The sequence below is a fragment of the Melospiza georgiana genome, chromosome 1, assembly GCF_028018845.1.
Source record: "Melospiza georgiana isolate bMelGeo1 chromosome 1, bMelGeo1.pri, whole genome shotgun sequence".
NCBI lineage: Eukaryota > Metazoa > Chordata > Aves > Passeriformes > Passerellidae > Melospiza > Melospiza georgiana.
Window position 1 is genome coordinate 29970104 of NC_080430.1, and position 19470 is coordinate 29989573.

Consider the following 19470-nt stretch of genomic DNA (forward strand, 5'->3'; position numbering starts at 1 on the left):
TTGGTAACAATTCCCTCTCACAAGGTTCTTGGCTTCCCTGGACTGGTGGCACTGGTGAGCAACTCTCTGGTATTCTCCACACCCATGCTGACAACTCCTTAACCATTGCATCATCTCAGCAGGGCTGTTTGTTTGCATATCTGACATAGAAGCTGGTCAGAATCTCCCACCTACCCCACTCCTCTTCTGCTTCCATTTTTGGTTATTTCTCTTCCAGATCATGGAAGGGTAATGCTGTTTAAATGTTCCTGTTACCTTTCTTGCTTTAGCAGATGTATTTCAAGTGTTCAATGCTTTGAGTATTTCAGCCTTTATGTACAGTAGGTGCATTACTTTGTACAGAACACATGACATGACACAACACGATGCTTTGTGTAAAAGAACAAAAAAACCTTTGAGATCTTTGTGCATTTCACAATATGTCAAAAACAAGTATTACAAAAATCAGTCTCAGCCTACTCTGATTAAAGGAAAATGGTAGTCTACCTGACTTCCTGATACTCTAATTCTTTTAAAAGGTACTGCTCCAGGGAACACTTGACTTCTGGAAAGTGAAGTCTTTCCCCCACCCACCTCCTCCCAGGCTTGCAGGCTCATACTCCACATTTGTTCCTATTTAAATTAAGAAGTGGAACAGAAACATGAAACTACCTTAAGCAAAAATGAACAAGTCTGGTCCAAGGAATCTATACCTTATTTGCTATCTTTGGATAGGATGGATTTTCAAGTAACACTTAAACTTTCTTGATTTTCATTGGGATTGATAAAAATAGAAAAAAACCCAAGTATTTTAAAAGATTAGGAAATTGTTATTAACATAATAAAATAAAAATAATTTTTAAAAAGTTCAATTGGCTGATTTTGCCCCAGATAGTTCAGAACTGAAGTAAATCATAGATTCTGCCAATTTTTTGGAACTTTTCCAGAGGTTTTACTAGTTATTAGAGATTTGCATTTTTGGTTTTAAATTTTTTTATTTGTCCATTTACTATGGTTCATTACATTGTGCAGGAAAGGAGAACTCACAAATTAGGACGTAGCAGAACTAAGAGTAGTGATGCAACACCACTAAACAAATTTATATGTCCTTTTTATTCCCTAAACAAATTTATATGTCCTTTTACCTAAAACCCTGAGGAAAATCCCAGGCTGACATAAAGCCTCCCACCTGCAAGACCCACAAACACTATAAATACAGTTCTTTCTCCGCTTGCAGTTATTTGCATTGCTCTCTTGTCCACCCCGAGCCAGATACACATTGTACAAATAAAATTGGTAACTTTTATAAATGTTATAAAGCTTATAAATTGTATAAATTTGAAAGTTAATAGTTATGAAGTCAGAAGTCTTGACATCATAACAGTTGAAGCAGAAAGTAATATGTGTCTGAACAAAGATCTGTTTGGAATACTTGTTTTAGGCAACAGGGAAGATGTAAGACTGAAAACTAAATTAAAAGTATCACAATGAAATGCAGGTGAACAACCTGACTGAATTCCTCAAAATCTGCCCTGGATTTTTGGCACCAAATGTGAAGGGGATTCCCTGTAGTACATATATATTTTAAGATACTAGTGTAAATCAAACTTTTGATATTTGTATATAAAACTAATTAGAGGAGATTCAACAGGGCATGTATTTTTCCCCAAGTCACTACTATCCTTTTTTTATTTGAGCTAGAAATGGAAAATGTTTTCTAAAGAAATTACTTAATTTGGTAAAAATCATATAAATATATTTTTCCATATATTAATAGTGTTAATACCTTACTCTGTTCTAGTTCTAGATAAATTTAAAACAGCTATAAAAGGAGAAGCACCTCTAGACAAATTTAAAACAGCTATAAAAGGAGAAACACCTCTAGACTGCTCTTCCCAGATTGCTATCAGAGAAGAAAAGCCAAAAAACTGCAGATAGCAAAGCTGTAAGGGTCAGGTATGTGACCTTTAACTAAATTTTGCAACTTGTGGTAAATATATTCAGACATCTTACACTCACAAACATATCTGGAAGTCAACAGTCTGAACCTACCTACTCACATCTGACAGTGCACTTAAATAGAGATGGAGTTTGAAAGCAGTATTCCACATTACCACTGTGTAACTGCAAAGCTTGTGTTACTCAAAGCACTAATTCAAATGGACAGTTTCTTTCCAAGGAATGCATGTTTGACTGTTGTTTTTCCCCCACACTGTTGTTGCATAAAGGTCACAACTGTATAAAATATACAGGCATGGGATCATGATCCCAGGCAGAGTCAGCCAAAACAAATTCCATTCCCAGCTTCGTGAATGACTTGCAACATGACTAACAAAATTAGTTTCTCGTCTTTGTTCATCTGTACAATGGTGCTTACCTTCACCAGGCTATGGGAAGTGATTATGGATACCTTAACATTTAGAAAGCATCATAAACTGCATCCATTCCTACAAAAATCTGTCCTACAGTAGCTTGACTAGGTTTTTCAGGACAACGATTATCTGTCTTTTTTTATTTGTTTGTACAGTTCCCAGAACAATAGGGTCTTAATCCTTGACTTGGACAGCTAGACACCATTGAAACATAAATTATTAGGAAACAATATGAGTTGAGAGATTTTAGCAAAGTGTTATACTTCCCAAGGGTCCAGGCACAGAGCATTAAAATGACCAGAATTTAGCCAAAGCAAAGGAAACTGGGGACAAGAAACCATAGCCTTGGTTGCTTCTAACAACTTTGGTGGCTTGTTCTTGAAAGAGCAGGGATACAAAAAAGAAGACTGATGGAATGCATATGTGAGAAAAAAAACTCTATTCAGAGGAGCACAGGAACTGCAAATATGGTTGTCTTTTTAGTGAGGCATTTAGGACAAGAGCTTTTTGTGTATTTGCCAGCTCTACCATATTTGCAAATTATAAAAAAACACGGTAGAAAAAGTACTGGGTTGTTTGGGGGGTGGAGGGGAAGGTGGTTGCAAGAAACAGCACATAAACATGAAATTTGCTAAAAGATAAATCAAAAAGGGTTGTATAACCAACAGCAGCAGTGGTTTCTTGAGATGTGTTCTTATGCACATAGAGGATACATTTCTTATAAGTATGCCCACTAGATTCAAGGTAGAATCTCAGAAGTATCAGCTGTGTGTCATATACTAAGAACAACCCCCTGCCTCCTGTCAGAAGCAAAAAGGTTGAAGCCAGTCCAATCACTTGAGTAGCTCTTCATTTTGGATAGGCCTTCATCTTCAGCATTTAATATCTTCAAGTATCAAGCACAAAGGGTATGATATAGAATTTGTGCCAACCTTTCTAAGGAAAACAATTACTGAACAATTAAGTAACAGCTTCTTCATTGCCTGTCCTCACATTTTTCTCTTGTTAGTGATTTCTAAGCTTTGTACTCTCTGAAAGTGAGTATCAGAAACTTGGGCTTGTTTAGAATTGAAAGACTGATGGGAAGCATGACTGTCAGCATGAACATGAAAAATAATTGCTTCCAAGTGACAAATGAAGAAATGCTCTGCTTCCAGTCAGTCTGGAAGATACCTGGACAGGCAATTTCCACAAAGTGATGAATGAAAAGGAAGCAGTGCTGAGACGAAAGCCTGGAATGTTTCCAGTAAACTGTGAATGCAGGGTGGGGCAAATGAAAGCAGTCTTCAGGGCAAATTAAGGCAAAAGAGTCAGGGTTTAATACATTACCCACAACTTTAATTTTCCTGAATAAAGTTAATTTCAAAGTAATATATTAGGAAAAAATGAAAAATTACAACAGAGACAAGTAAACTGTTTTCAGCCACTAATCAAAGTATGTAATACACATGCAACAAGAAACAGAATGAACATTTACCTAGATGTAGCATGTTATATTATCTCAGTATTTTAGAACAGCCTGTATCCCACTAAATTACTATAAAATGTCATTATTACACTGTGCATCCAAAACCCTTTGATACTCTCAGTCGACAATACTTTATACAGACACCTAACTTGAAACATATAAACCACTCATTTAAGTATTTAATACACAATAATGTCTTTCCAGCCATTTAGACCTATCACCCCCTCTTGTATTTAAAAGGTAACTAATCAAAAATTTGAATAAATTAGAATTATAAGCCTTTTTTAAAAAACTCAGAAGTAATAAGCATACAGTTTGATGTAATCTGAAATAGGTTCTGAAGCTCTATTCTTGAAAGAAGAGAAATAAAGTTACCTTTTTCTTTTTTTAACTGAATTAAATGGAAAAAAGGTCTTAGAAAGCCTTAATATCTTACCTGTTGGTATGCTCCATAGATTATATCAAACAAGAAAGCCTGAGGCATTTCACTTGCTCTGTACCTGGCACGTTCCAGTGAGTGGTCCAAGCAGCCATCAGCAGCAGAGGCAATAACAGTAGAAACTAGAGGACGAATTGCTCCTGCTGCCTGTGGAACAAAACACAATGAGAGACCTACATGTTATCCATATTAATTTATATCACAAAGCTTTTGTCAAAAAAGCTTGAAAATTCAGTTTTTTCCTTCTTTATCTTTTCTATTTGTCATAATCTGTAAATCATGCTACTTAGTCTGTATGAGACTTTCAAGATTAATGTAGCAATGGAAGACTGTATAAGAACACTTCAAGGGAAAATTTACCAAAAAAAGAAAGAAACCATAAGCCCTTCATAAACATCTACTGCAAAGACATGTACAGATCTAAGACATACATTCTTCAGACTTTCTTCTCTATACACTGTAGGCAGTTTCCATGAGGACAGGTCTAGGCCTATTCAGAGAGCAAACAGCAGCAGACACAGCTGAGAAGTCTTGACAATCCACAACATCTATTGCTTTCACAGATCTCAACTTGATCTAAATAGATCTGAATAGATCAGAACTAAGCTGCAAGAAAAGTTTCAGAAGATTGAGCTTGTTCCTCTGTGCTGAATTCACCCTGTGAAATACTGAGTTACCACACTTACCAGTGAAATCAGAGGGAACACAGCAGATACATCTGAAAGTACTCAATATCCAGCAGCACAGTGCTGCAGAGCAGATATTTATATGCTTATATTTCAGTTTTAGTTTGCTTAGGTTTGAAATAAACTGAACATTTATTTACCTTTGATTTTTTCATCAATATTAAAGATCTGTGGCATCTCTGAAACAGAACTCTCCTACATGGCTTTAGGCATTTTGATAGCAGAAAGTTACCCACAATTCATCAGTAACTCATCAAATGCTCATGTGCTTTGGTTGTAGCTTAAGACACTTGGGACAAGAGTGGTCTATACAATAATGAAGAAGAGAATGCAATGGCAGAACACTGCTTACCAAGTCACAGGGCAAAAAAGCATGCTCTCCATCAATGATAACCACTGCTCCATCATGCTCTCCATCAATGCTAAACACTGAGAACAGCATCTTCACACTATTCTGCTAATTATGAATTTTTAAGATGAATAAAAAAAGAATAATTGATGCTATTTCGAGATATGTGGATATATCCAACATCTTAAGAGAATGCCTAGAGAATAATTCCCAGTGGTGAATTCTGACACTCTTTACTGCAGACTCATATTTTCTGAAGTTTAGTGAATTTTGACACAGAAAAAAAATAGGTCCCTTATTACAAATGAGCAATTTTACTTATCACTGTTGGCAAATCCTGCCCTAATATGAGTCCTGTCCGTTCTTCGAAGATTTCTGACCTCAGATAATCATAAAATGGCAGAAAAAGACAAAAGAGTTCTTGCAACCTCAGAAGAGAAAGAACAAGTCCTCTTCCCTCCCCATTTTACACTACTAAACAATAAAACAAAGGCAAAAGCAGTTTGCATGTTGAGCACTTTATGAGCTCCAAACTACAGTTTCTGAGTTCATTTTTTTACAGAATGAATACAGAGATGTGAACCAATTTCTCATGCCCAAATAGTTCTGATATGCATAACCAACCAGGGCAGGGTGAAGGAAGAGTCAAGATTCAAAAGATAAATGTGAGAAGAGAAATATTTGAAGTACTTTCTCAAAATCTGAAAAGCACTTTTCCTTTCTAATACATGGAAAGAGATAGCTATACAAAAGCTACATGGAGCAAAACACTATCATCCAAAGACAAAATGTGGTACAGAAAGGTCAGTAAAAAGCAGGCAATCACATTAGAACTGTCTGTAAAGAATCTCAAGAAGTCATCTAGGCCACCTTTCTGTCCTAGCCAGGATGAATTTTATTACTCTAATAGAAAAGACAAACTGAGAAAACTAAACACCACTATAATTTTAGTAATATGTCAGTGTATTAAATGAGGTGTAAATTTAACAGATGTACTTAGAGCAAAAGCTATGCATAGCAGAAGTAGAGACTAAATTATCTGCAACTTGTCCCCTCTCTATTTCCTATGATTCAAGGACATGGATTATTACATCTATATCCCAGCTGCTGGGCATTTGGACTATGTTATTTTGCTGTGCCGTCATACTTTAATTGGTCACACACACACATACACATAAAATTATAAAATTAGAAGGTCATGGGAAAAGAGAGAGAGCAGCATGTTACCCACAGTTTTTCTGTAATGAGCTATATATTTGAATTTTTTTTCTGGAACAGTTACCATTCCAGAAAGCCATTTAGCAAAAGAGGCTTCCTTAGGCTGATCCAATATTTTATTACAGTTTTTAACAATCCTGTCATGTTACATTTTCAGCATAAAACAGGCTAGAAGAATACAATGTGACTTGCGTAACCAAATCTCACAAGTGAAACATGCACTCTGAGGAACAAAAAACCAAACTGCAATTCTAAATAAAATTGAATACTCAGAATTATGTTCTTAAAAGAACTCTGAAACACATTGTTTTCTTGCCATCTGGTTTATTGCACAATAAAAAATTATGAATATCTGTATTGGTATCTTTGTGACAATACTGAACCACAACTCCTGCTCTGCTGAGGCCTAGCTCTTCCAAACAATTCAGAATGACCTAATTTCTACTAAATCCAAATGCAATATTTTTTTTAAACTCTGCAATTAACTTCTCAAGTAATTGAAAGCTTCACGGCACTTAACATTTAACAAGTGCATTTTTTAAACAACTAGAGTTTTATTTTACAATACCCCATAACTGAGTCCAGCGTGGCAGGGTGAGTTTTTCCCCCTCTCCTCCTGCCACTTCAATAGGAAATCACAAGTTGGGCACAATAAGATTTTTTTCTGCAGCAGGTCCCCTCAAACTATACCTGACACTGATTGAAAAAATGAAATTCAATACAAAGAATAAGATTCATGGCTGACTTCTGATCACACAAAGGAGAGAAATTCTGTGTATGCAAAAACAGGACAATAAGCAGTCATTTGATTTAAAAGAAAGCCTCAGCTTTTACTCCAGAAAAAGACAACTCAGTCCATGACTGAAAGCAGAATGGAGAGCTCTGGTACCTAGTAAAGCCAAGAAGTTTCAACTCTTCAGAAAAACTTCATATGATAAAGAGCTGCAGTCCAAAACCCCAAAAGCTGAGCTTGAGCACACTTGCTAAGATGCAGCACTGAGTCAAAATCTTAAAATCTTGAGACAAGGTACAGAAACTGATTCTGTTTTGCTCACTACTGGCTCACTTTCCACAGGACCTTTTTCTGTCCCACAAACACACATGAGCTGTCTCAACCAGATGATGTTGAGCCCATCACAGGGCTGCATTTGCCACCTCAGTGACACATGAACTGCATTAATTCTTAAGGCCACTTTCAAACTGTGTGAAATTGGGACCAAGCAAGAGAAAACACTGGCCTGTGGCCCTGTACTTTTTTCGTAAGGCACAAGAGAGCTGAGTCCCAAATACAGGAATCTTTGCATCTGCAGTACTGCTGGCAACATCCCTGAGCTGCTATAAGGCAACAGAGCTGCCAAACCCCTGCTGGCTTACACAGACCTCACCACTCGTGCTTCTGCTTCCAAAACTGGCTCATTGCATCTTCATCCGTGGTCTAGGCACAACAATTGGCATGGGAAATCAAAAGAATTGAGCTGTGAGTTTTGTCTTATATACAGGCTAAGGAGGGGCATGTTTTAAGGATATATGCCTCATTCTGCAGTACTTCTTTCTGGTTAGCACAAACCTTCCCCCCACTCTGAAAAGCACAAAGCCTTTCTGAATTCCACCTAGCAGCCTTGCAATGAACTGAATGGGGAGTTTAGGAATTTAAAACAAGGCTATAGACTACATTTTTTCATTCAGAAACTTAAATATTAGGGCACAGTAGGGACAATATTACAATGAGGCAGTATTGCATCTAAATGGACTTCTGTCCCTGATAATTGTGGGGTGTAAGTGGAGAACACAATCATTCAGCTAGTCCACATCTATTCAGTTACAACAGCAAGCATTTTAATCTTGGCAGGGGATTGCCAGGTTGGTTTTTGCAGTTATAAATCAATAATAAAAAATTATTTCTATATTAGTAAAAGAGAATATATACTGAGTTTCAGGTATTTGAATTTTATTTGTTCTAATTTGAGAAGTATTGACTTGCTCTTTACGTCAGGAATGCACTTTCTCAGTATTTAGCCTGGCTCTCAGGTGAGGACTTGAGTTCAGACATGAACTTAAAAATTAATAAAACAAAGAAAACCTATCCTCATTTAAAATTATAAGTACTTGCTAATGTCACTGTAGTTCTAAAAGTCTTTTTTGCACTTTGAATTACCAGAGCACAAAATACATATGATATGTGTGTCTAAAGCAAGTGCCTGAGTCTTATACTGACATTTCCCTACTCAAGAGTACTTGTCTTCCAATTTCTAATAATTTTAAGCCAGACTTCAAGTAGGTTTGCTTTCAAAATCACACAGAAAATGCATCACACACCCTTCCTGAAGGTGAAGTGGATAGTTAAACTGAATTTCTTTAAATGTGCACGTTACAGCCTTCAAGCCACCCTACTTCAAACACATTCAAGCACTAACCTTGGCATGTCCAGGAAATGCATTTCTTTTCCTCGTTTTTGCACATTTTGTTAAATAAATCAGTTAAAGTATCCAAATATGAGTGACCAAGCTCTTAAAATACTGTTTCATAGCATAACAGACATTGAAACAAATACCACTAACTTGTTATTTTTCTTTTGCAAATAAAATATTGGAAGAAAAAAACAACCTTTTAATCTATAACTTCCTTAAAGCAATGCTAAAATGTCCTAAGAATGCAGAATTCTATCAACTTCAGGGGAAGGGACAGAGTCCTGTCCCTCAGAGGCAAGCTCATCCCTTGATCTGGTGTAACTGAACCCACTTCCAGATGCTTTTTGAAGCAACAGGTGTCTTTTAGGACTCATTTTAAACTGTACAAATCAAAAACATTTACAAAATCTGTCTCTTGTGTTCATTTTTTTGCATAATTGCCTAGACCATAACATGTATTCAAGAATTAAAGATTCAATGGTGACTGAAAAAAGGTAGAGAATGAAGTGCATGAGGAAGGTCAGTATAACAAAGCATCACAAGTGTTTCCAGTGGATCCAAGGTGTACTAACCCATCTTTTCACTAAACAGTAACATATTGTTCTCAATTTATCATACTGTTTAGATGTGTGTATTCAGTGAATCCATAACCAGGATGAGCTTTAAGATCAGACAGCAAAATCAGTTCAAGGACTGCTGAATCCAAAAAGTATCAATGACATGTTTTATTACAAAATTAAATATGAATTTTTAGATCACAGAAGCTGACACACAACATAACAATTTGGCTAACATAATGAAGTACAGCTTACTTTTACTGAAAATTCATAAATAATTAAAATCCTCATTTTATTTATAATAAGGTTATATTAGGTAGTAAAATCCTAATATACAGAATTATTATCCTAATTAACAGAACCCATTAAAATTTTCATAAGGATTAGGGAGGGAGATGGAGCTGTTATCAAAAGCAACAAATTATCCAGCTTACAGATATCCAAAACACACTGCAGTATTCAACAGGGACCAGCACTCCCCACTTACAGCACAACACACCAAGAACAAGTTATCATGGAGCCAAAAGGTCCAAAAGAGCATGATAACCAACACACTTCGCTGATTTGGTCATTCTGGGTAGCCAGTGCTGAAACAGAACAATGATAAATAGCTGCAAATCTCAACAAATTGAATGACATGGACTAGGAATTAAAAAAAAAAAAAAAAAAAAAAAAAAAACAAAAAAGTTGCAGTGGCACAAAATCCTTAAAAAAAATGTCAGAACTACAATTCCTTTTGTTTTAGAACAGTGTGGTAACAAGTTCAGACAACCACAGATCCTCCGTGCCAGCCTACTAAAACAAAAGTATGCTGTGCCTTTGGCATGCTTACCTTGTCCCCAGTAAGCCCCAAGTACTAACACAGACCCCCAAAGTCCAGCCACACCACCAGCCTGGAACCCTCAGCTTAAGAGAGTGGGAATGACAGCTTACAACTTTACAGAGTCTAGTCATAAATGAGCAAAGCCTTCCATCTCTAACATGACTTCTTTTCATTTTTTGATTACACCAACAATACTTTTCTTCTCCATTCATAGCCTCTGCCTCCCCTGAAATTCATTTTCCCTATGCTATCTTCTCAGCTGTCTAGTACTATTAAGTGTATATTTTATGTTTTATTTCTTTAATATTTAAATCATTCCAACTAACAATTCAATGTTTTAATATTACTTAGGAATAGGCCTGATATGAGACATAGAAAAACAAGCCTTTGAGTGCTAAGTTTAAAAGAATGTTCCTATTCTTAAGCTTTTACATGTTTTCTCAATATTCATATTTATACATTTTAATTCTTTATTCAGACTTGTTTTCAGTTCTGACAAGCAAAATATGACTGAAGCAAGACTCACAAATAATTTAGCCACCCTGCCTTAGAAAAAATAAATTTGGCTCGCATATATACACTGAAAACAGAAGTACATTAGAAATACATTATCATCATTTCAAAGCAGGTAACTTCTTTGAAACTGTATGCTGGAGATGGTGGGGCTTGTCACACTTAGTAGGGCCACTATATCTATCTTGGAACACCATTAAAGTCAGTTTTATAACTGTGAACTTGGTAAACATACAAGCAATTTTATCTTGCTTTGCCATGAAGACAAGAATTGCATTAGGACACTGGTGAACTACGTAACAATAACAATCAATGTTAATTTAGACAAGCTAGGTATCTAACAGTTTACAAATATGTCCTGGAATGGTTTTTGTTGGGTGAAAGACTGTTTATATGTTTCCAAACACTACCATCCCATAGGGATTTCAGTCTAAATTAGGTCTGGCTATGAACCAGCAAAAGAAGCTCAGAATAACTATGATTAATTTCTTCTCATTTTTTTCCATCAAACTGTTTCCACATGTTACTTCAGGGAGAGTATTCTTTTACACAGATCAAACTACTTTCCAGGAAGGGCATTCACAGCCATCCACAGTATGAAAAAAAATACAGAAATAAACACAGTATCTCTGATACATGAAACAGGTAGAAACCTGCACTTCTATTCAGACATTTGCATTCAAACTAATTGTATCTACAGTAATCAACATACTTCAGACACAATCAGTAATTAATATTTGAGTTAGAAGAATTGTCTCCACTGAAAGAGTTCCTATTTCAAATTTATCAAATAGAACGTTCAAACCAAAATTCAAAAAGTTAATTATAAGATTAAAATATTTCACATATTTAAGAGGATGTTCTTTTCAGATTCCTTCTATATCTAATAAAAGAAAAGGCACATAACCTTTTTTGTAAAATAAAGCAATTAGAGAATTACTTCTAATAAACATTTACGGTATAGCATTAAAATACCATACTTTAACCTTTTCTTCTTACATTTCTTTTTTTTTTTTGGTTTTCATTTTCCGTATTTTGTATCCAGCTCTTATCTAGGACTACATTTTTTTTTCTATAACCAAAATTTTAATCTATGAGAAGTTATATGATTCCAGTGCAGAAATGGAAGATTTAGGGTATTTCCTCTTCCAATCTATAGAAATCCTAGCAAAACAACTCTGTTTCAAGGGACAAGATGGAGGCAGAAACAAAGTCATGACACAAGCCATAAGCCACCACGCCTTTACAGAAGTGCAGTTGAAAACAACTGCTCAACCACGCGAGCAAAGTTTTCTAAACTTGGATGTGAACACTTGTTCAAGCCCAAACTAGCCAAGCTTCCAAACTGAACTAATACAAGCCTGCACATAGTCCTCAGAGTTCACAACCTCATTCTGCACCCAGAACCCACCTACTTTCTGGATAGCAAGGCAAGGCAGCAGTTTGGTCGCATGGTCTTAACTCAAAGCTGTCACCATCTGCCCCCATAACTCATTTTGTAGATGTTGTATCCAAAAGACCACCCCAAGCCAGCTGCACACTTCTCTTGAAGGACCAGCATGGAGTCAGTCAGGACTACAGGACAAGCAAGATGACTCAGTAAAGGACAGTGCACCACAATAAAGGTAGAGGTGCTCTCATTAGCATGCAGAAACGTAAGTTTGAGGCCAGGGCATAGCATACTTTCACCCACACTCACACCCAGACTCTCCCATGTAGCATAGGAGAGACACAACTTATGTGACTGTGCTGTGGTGGGGCCAGGATTCCTTCTACCTATTCCTTCTACTGACAAACAAGCACAATCTGCAATCTGGGTTGTGTATCCATTAGAAATTAGGTCTGAAGAAAAAGGATTACCTTCTTTCTGCAAGGGTATCTTCTTTAACAAAAAGAATAATTCTCAAATTACCTTATTTTGAATTTTTTTGGGCAAAAGAAAAAACCAAAAGACAAAATTCATAATCCTTATGGCTACGCCATATTTGAGTCTCATTAGTGAGCACTAGAATTTCCTTTATGTAGGCAGTATCACCAGCCAGTGCAATTTCAGCTATCTTGACACATTTGCACTGGCAGCTTTTAATTGCCCAAGGACAGAATTGGTTGAAATGTTAAACAAGCCTAGTCTTACACAGATATTAAACCTAATCATCAGCCAGACAAAAAGAAGGTTAATTAGAACACATGTAAGGAGTTTTGAACACTAAGAAAAAAAGGTTTGTATGCTAAACTTCACCTAATTTCCTTAAAGTCTGTTTACCCAGCTGGCTAGAAGCAACAGTCAAACTCACTAAAATTGGGCACATGTTAATCTTAAACCAACACCAGGAAGGAAGAAGTTATAATTGTGTTTATTCCTAGCTGAAAGAGAGGGGATGTTTAATCAGAAATTTAATATACACTTTGATCCAATGTTAATGAGCTGACACTATGTTGTACATTGAAATGACTTCAAAGACATAGGATGCCTTAAACAAATGTAATGTATATTTATGACACTGTTTAGAAAAAGAAAATATTTCTTCTAATGAGGTCACCTTTATCAGAATATACTATCTGAGTAATTGATGATAGCACATGTACATATAGACATGTCAGAACCCCAATTAGCTAGAGCAAACTAAGGAAGATAACAGCAACTGTTGCTCAAAAATTAAGATTGCACATGTTCTTTTTTACTTTACATAATTTCTGTTCTTTTGTATTTAAAGCCTTTACTTCTAAGCATTAGTAAATATTGTTTTGGCCTGATCAACCACATGCTAAATTCTAAATGTTATTCTGTGGAACAAATAAGATCTCTCAGAGAAAATAGAAAAGATTCCCCTCAAAAAGACAGAATAATAGGAATACATATATTTTAAAAAAATTATAGATATTTAAAGCAGAGGAAAGAAGCAGAACTAGATGTATAACAGGGTACAATTTTTCAACACACAGCACTGAAAACAAGCTCAAAAATGTACCATAAGTGGAGAAGAAGGAAAACCAAGTACATATGCACTAAGGAAAAGGGAAGAAGAGTGGTACTGCAAACAATGATGCAACAGTTATGTGAACATTTGATTTCATATCAAGATTGGATTTTTTTTTTTAAACAGACTGAAAGTAAGTCATAAGAATGTCATTTATGTTGTTCTTGTATCATGAATTACTGACATAAATTTTTAAAACAATGAAGCATAAAATAGAAAAGTTCATAGTATTAAACCAATATATACATTTTCAATGTGTCATACAAATAACATAGCATTTCTTCTAGTGCATTCTTTATCTGTGCATTCCTTGTGAGAATCCAAGAATGGTCAAGGAAGTTAGCGTTTTCCATTGATACAATAGCACAGTACATTACATAAAATACTTTTTGTCACATTATTAGCCAAAAAAGATCCTACTACCTTAGTCAACATATTTAACTTTTTCTTTTAGTCACAGCGCATTAACTGGAAATGTTTAACAACATGCTCTTGTTTAATAAGTGATTTTTCTTCTAGATACATTTTTTTAAAATATGTTAAAGTTTGGCATAGAGTCTGTATAACGCTACTAACAATTTAATATTAAGTATATGATACACACCACACATGGCATCCCTCACCTGAAGAGCAGCACATGCTGGTGCAGAGTTTCAAGATTTTCTTATGACCTATTTATTCTTTTCAGTTGTTAGCAATAGTTGTACACTAAACACAATTACAATGGATTCCATAAGATGTATAATTCGGTCTAAGCAATTCAAATATTTCAAAGCAAATCACATGGCCAGTAACCCACCATCAGTTTTCAGTAATTTTTGAAGCATTTTAAATCATACTTACAGCTTTACATTTTGGCATTCATTCAACATAACTGACAATAAGATGAGCTACCAGAACTTTCTTGTTCTAACTCGTGCTGTACTGCAAATCTAGGTGGCAAAATTTAAACAAAACATCTGCTCTAAAAATCAATGAAACACAAACCCAATAATTGTTGCCACTAAAATTAACAAAACTGTTTATTTTATTTTGACTGCATAGTATTACCTTGCACTAACAAGTAATGAAGCACAACTTACAGTCAACAAGATATCTTTCATACCCCAAATACTGATTTACATTGCAAAAAGCAATCAGTGAGCGCGCACTCTGCCACCAAGGATTTTGCATATTACAGTAAATCAATATAAGGACAAGTTAGCACTTGTATTCAGTGGAGCAAAAATCTTGATGCAACTGCCACAGGAGTTAAACTTTTTTTTAGGAGGTTTATATTTTAAGAAGGATATTTTACCTCCAGACAGCGTGCATCATCACAAAATCAACATCATGATGTGAAGGATACTGATCCACTGCATATCATTTAACACATGATTTGCATCATTTTATGTGAAGAAAAAAAAGCTCAATGTGTTGTAGGAAGACTCTTGCACAATTTAATCAACTGAATGCAAAACTGCAATGTTTAATTAACAACTCTTTTCCCACGCATACAGTCCTGAGCAACCAAACCCCGTGGGCACTAAAGTTTGTGGTCACACAGTGCCCTAAGCAACTCTGCACATGCTTATCAAATGTCTTTGCCTTATGAACTTGCTCAGCTGCTTCTCTTAGAACTCCTTGTGCCTCTCCTTGCAGCAAACCTTGGATTCAGGTTTCTTTCCCTTAGAATTCATTAAATTCAAAATTTCAAATCACCTCTTTATACAGGCTTCATCTAACACTTTCTGTTACAAAGGGCCTAATAATACGGATCACTACACCTTGCCATGTCAGTTTGGCTCAAACAGTGACTTAAATATATGTATGTGTGGATTTGATACCTCATGAATTCTCTCCTACATGCTCCGGGGCTCCTCAAGGCAGTTTTAGTTCTTTCTGTACTACAGCCCACTGACTTCTTGGAAACAGGAGCATAAGCACAGAACCAGTCCAGCAAATGATTACAGCAGATGAAACAGGCCAAGTTGGCTTTCAGAAGCTCCACCTAACCTGCAGGGTTGGTGTTGTCCTTGCCACAAACACCTAGATTACAAACTCAGCCAAAATGCAGCTGAGAATATATCTCTTTCAAAATTCAGATAATCTTTCTTTTCAACGCAATATTTGGTGAAAAGGAGTAAAATTTACATGCCTAATCTTTAGTCAGAGAAGTATGGCTAAGACCCTCTTCCACATCTTGGAATGTAGGAGTTGCTAGAATGATCCAGGGCCTTTATTCAGCTTCTCACAGATGCTGGACAAGATAAGATTTCCCTTATTTTAAGGAACTATTCTTTAAACCTTTTATCTGCTGCAGGAAGGGGAAATCTGAGTGCTAAATAGACTTATCTTTGCATAAGGCTGCTTCATGTCCCAAATGCAACATTGTTTTCTCAGATAAAGCACACAGATTTTACCTAGCCTCAAATAAACAGCAGTACCATATATGCTGTTTCTCTAAATTTAAAGGGGGTACATCTCTAAATTTAAAGGGGGTACATTTTATAGACATTACAAAAAAATGACCCAAACAACCATTTAAGTACAGGAAACTATGCTCGGAATGTATTTTCAGAATAAACTAACCCCATCTAAAAAAAAAAAAAAGAAAGGAAGGTAAAAAACAATGTGTGTAGATTTCCAGAAACTAAAAAGTGGTGGATTAAGCCACCTTTTAGAAATACTGGTTGTGTTAGTACTAGGCTGTTTCTATTAGTGCAACACACAAATAATGCCAAGAAAAAAGGGAGACTGCAATTTGAGTTTCTGTCTATGGTTTCTGTATTTCAGTTGGGTGAGTTGCATCCTTCATAATAAATGTGATTAATTATCTAAAACACTTAAATTGAGACTGGGAAATGACAGAGTTGTTTTTCCCCTACCAATGTCCTCCCACCATCAAACATTACATCTTCTTAGGACTAAGACTACAAGTATTTAGTAACAATGCATTAGTTCTCCATTTAACACAGAAAACAATTAACAACTTGGCTTAGATGGTTTTAATTTCTATGGGACCAAAAATGCCATAAGCTATGGAAATGTCATTATACTTTCAATAGTTATCCATTAAAAAGGAAAAATGCATTGTATACCTGTTTTTTGTACAACAGCATAATCACACTTCATTTCTTCATACAATCAGGGCTGCTAAGGAGCTCCTGATCTTTACAATAATGTAGAATCATAAAATAGTTTGGGTTGCAAGGAACATTTAAGGGTCATGTAGTCCAACCCTGCTGCAATGAGCACAGATGTCTTAAACTCTGAGTGAGATCAGGTTACTCAGCCTTGTTCAGCTGAACTTTGACTGTTTCAAGGGATGGGGCATCCATCATCTCTTTAGGAAAACTCTTCCTGTGTTTCACGACCCCCCTGTAAAAAAAAATACTTGTCTCTATCTAGTCTGAATGTACTCTACTTTAGTTTAAAATCATTACCACTTGTCCTATTTCAATAGACCCTGCTACAAAGTTTGTCACCATCTTTCATATAAGCCCCCTTCAAGTACTCAGAGGCCACAATAAGGTCTCTCTGGAGCTCTCTTGTCCAGGCCAATTGACCCTAACTCTCTCAGCTTTCATCGTAGGAGATGTTCAATCCATCTGATCATTTCTGTGGCCCTCTGCTGGACCTGCTCCAATAGGTCCACATCTTTCCTGTGTTGAGGCCCTCAATGCCAGATGCAGTACCCCAGGTGGGTTCCCATGAAAGTTGAGTAGAGGGACATAAACACCTCCCTGGACCTGCTGGCCACAACACTCCTGGCCCAGAACACAGCTGGCTTTCTGGCTCTAAGCGCATACTGTCACTCATGACCAGCTTTTCATCCACAAGTACGCACTTTTCTGAAGTGTCCCCTCAATCCTTTCATTCCCCAGCCTTTACTGATCAGGAGCTTGCACTTGGCCATGTCGAACCTCAGTGTTTGCACAGGACCAGTGCTTGAACTTGTCCAGGTCCCTGTGCAGAGCATCCACCCCTTGGGCATATCAACCACACCATTCACCTTGGTGTCAGCTATGTACTTGCTCAGGGTGCATCTGATGCCTGTGTGTTTGCATCAATGATGAAGGTATTAAAGAGTACTGGTTGCAGCAGGAACCCCTGAGGGACACCACTTGTCACTGATCTAGAGCTGGACATTGAGGTGTTAATCATTACCCTCTGAATGCAGCCAGACAACCAATTCCTCCTCCACTGAACAGTCCACCCATCAAATCTTTCTCCAATTTTAAGAGAAGGAGATTGTGGATGACTATGCCAAAGGCCTTAGGGAAGATGAGAGAGGCAACATCCGTAGCTCTTCCTCATGCCACTGATGTAGTCACTCCATCATGGAGGGCCAGTAGGTTGGTGGAGCAGGACTGGCCCTTGGTGAAGCCATAATGATACTCTCTAATCCCCTCCCGGTCCTCCATGTGCTTTAGTAGGCTAAGAGCATGTAGGTGTTTAAAGGCTATTTTATTGATGAGTAACACCCCTACAATTCATTAATAATTACTTTTACACTGATGTTAGTCACTCTCCTAAAGTACAAAACTCATTCCATTCAGTCAAGATGGTAATAGTAGTATGCCATCAGTTCTTAATCCTGTTTTTGCACAGGGGTCTGACAAGACAGGGAGAGCACTGCAAAGCACCAAGCATACAATGAAAGCAGAACTTCTGAGAACACAGCAGAGGATAACTTCAGATGACCCAGTGTATAAATATGAATCAAAAACAATCTTGTCATTGACGCAGCCTTTGCTGCTTGCTAAAATCAATCTTTGAATGAAACAAAGAGGACAAAGACCAGGTGTAAAAATATTCTATATATGGCAAAACCATAGGAGATAAGAAAACAAAAATATCCAAGAGCAAAAGTGCAAAGAAAGGTCAGAGGGGGTAAAACAACAGCATTCTGTCCCCATTCAAGTACACTACACCAGATCATCTTATTTATCCACCCAAATCTTCCTTTACTGTCAGTGAAGAAAAAGAGGTGGTTTTTGGTTTGCCACCCACCAAGTTTTGCTAATGTAACTCAGCAACCATGGACAGCAAAATCAGTGGGGGAAACAGAATCCACAGGGTTTCATGTTTTCTGCTCCAGCCTTCTGCTACAGTAAGAGTGAGGAACAGACTGAGCACAACACGAAGTGTTTTCTGTCTGGGGGTATTACCTTCACCAACTGCCACTGGGTAGGAGTCCACGAGACTGAGCAGTACTGCACAGCTGTATTGGCATGTAAGCTTTGTTCAGGTCCTTGCTAAAGCTCAGAATAAAGTAATGATGTTAGACAGCTTCCAGAAACCAGCTTTTAAGAGTGCCATTTTGACTTAGTCCTTTCAACATAACATATTGTACTTTCAAATCTAGTTTATGTTAACCAGAGGGGAAAAAAGTCTTTGGATGTGCCTACTTTTTGTAAACTCTCAATAGCAGAACTGACAAGTTCCCCCCCACCTTCCTGATTTCTTTTCCATGTAAGCATTTTTCATTTTAGTTTTGTTTAAAATGCAATGTTGGCAATGAGATATTGCTAGAGGCTTTGGACTGATGCCTTCTGAGGCTTCCACTTTTCCCAACTTTTACTGGCTGCAAAGAATTTGTTTCTAGAAACATATAATTTTAATTGCAAAATTACCCCAAAAACATAAATGGAATTTAATTGCTTACAAAGTAATATTTTGACATAATCAAGGAGTT

The 19470-nt window shown here is 36.7% G+C and overlaps 1 protein-coding gene across 1 annotated transcript in view; it reads right to left on the minus strand.

The window, feature by feature from the left end:
• CRPPA (CDP-L-ribitol pyrophosphorylase A) overlaps positions 1 to 19470 on the minus strand; it is a 106623-nt gene that overhangs the window by 77359 nt on the left and 9794 nt on the right. The window contains exon 3 of the mRNA XM_058040479.1: positions 4256 to 4405. Coding sequence (XP_057896462.1) covers positions 4256 to 4405 — 150 coding nt within the window. The remainder of the gene's footprint in view (positions 1 to 4255; positions 4406 to 19470) is intronic.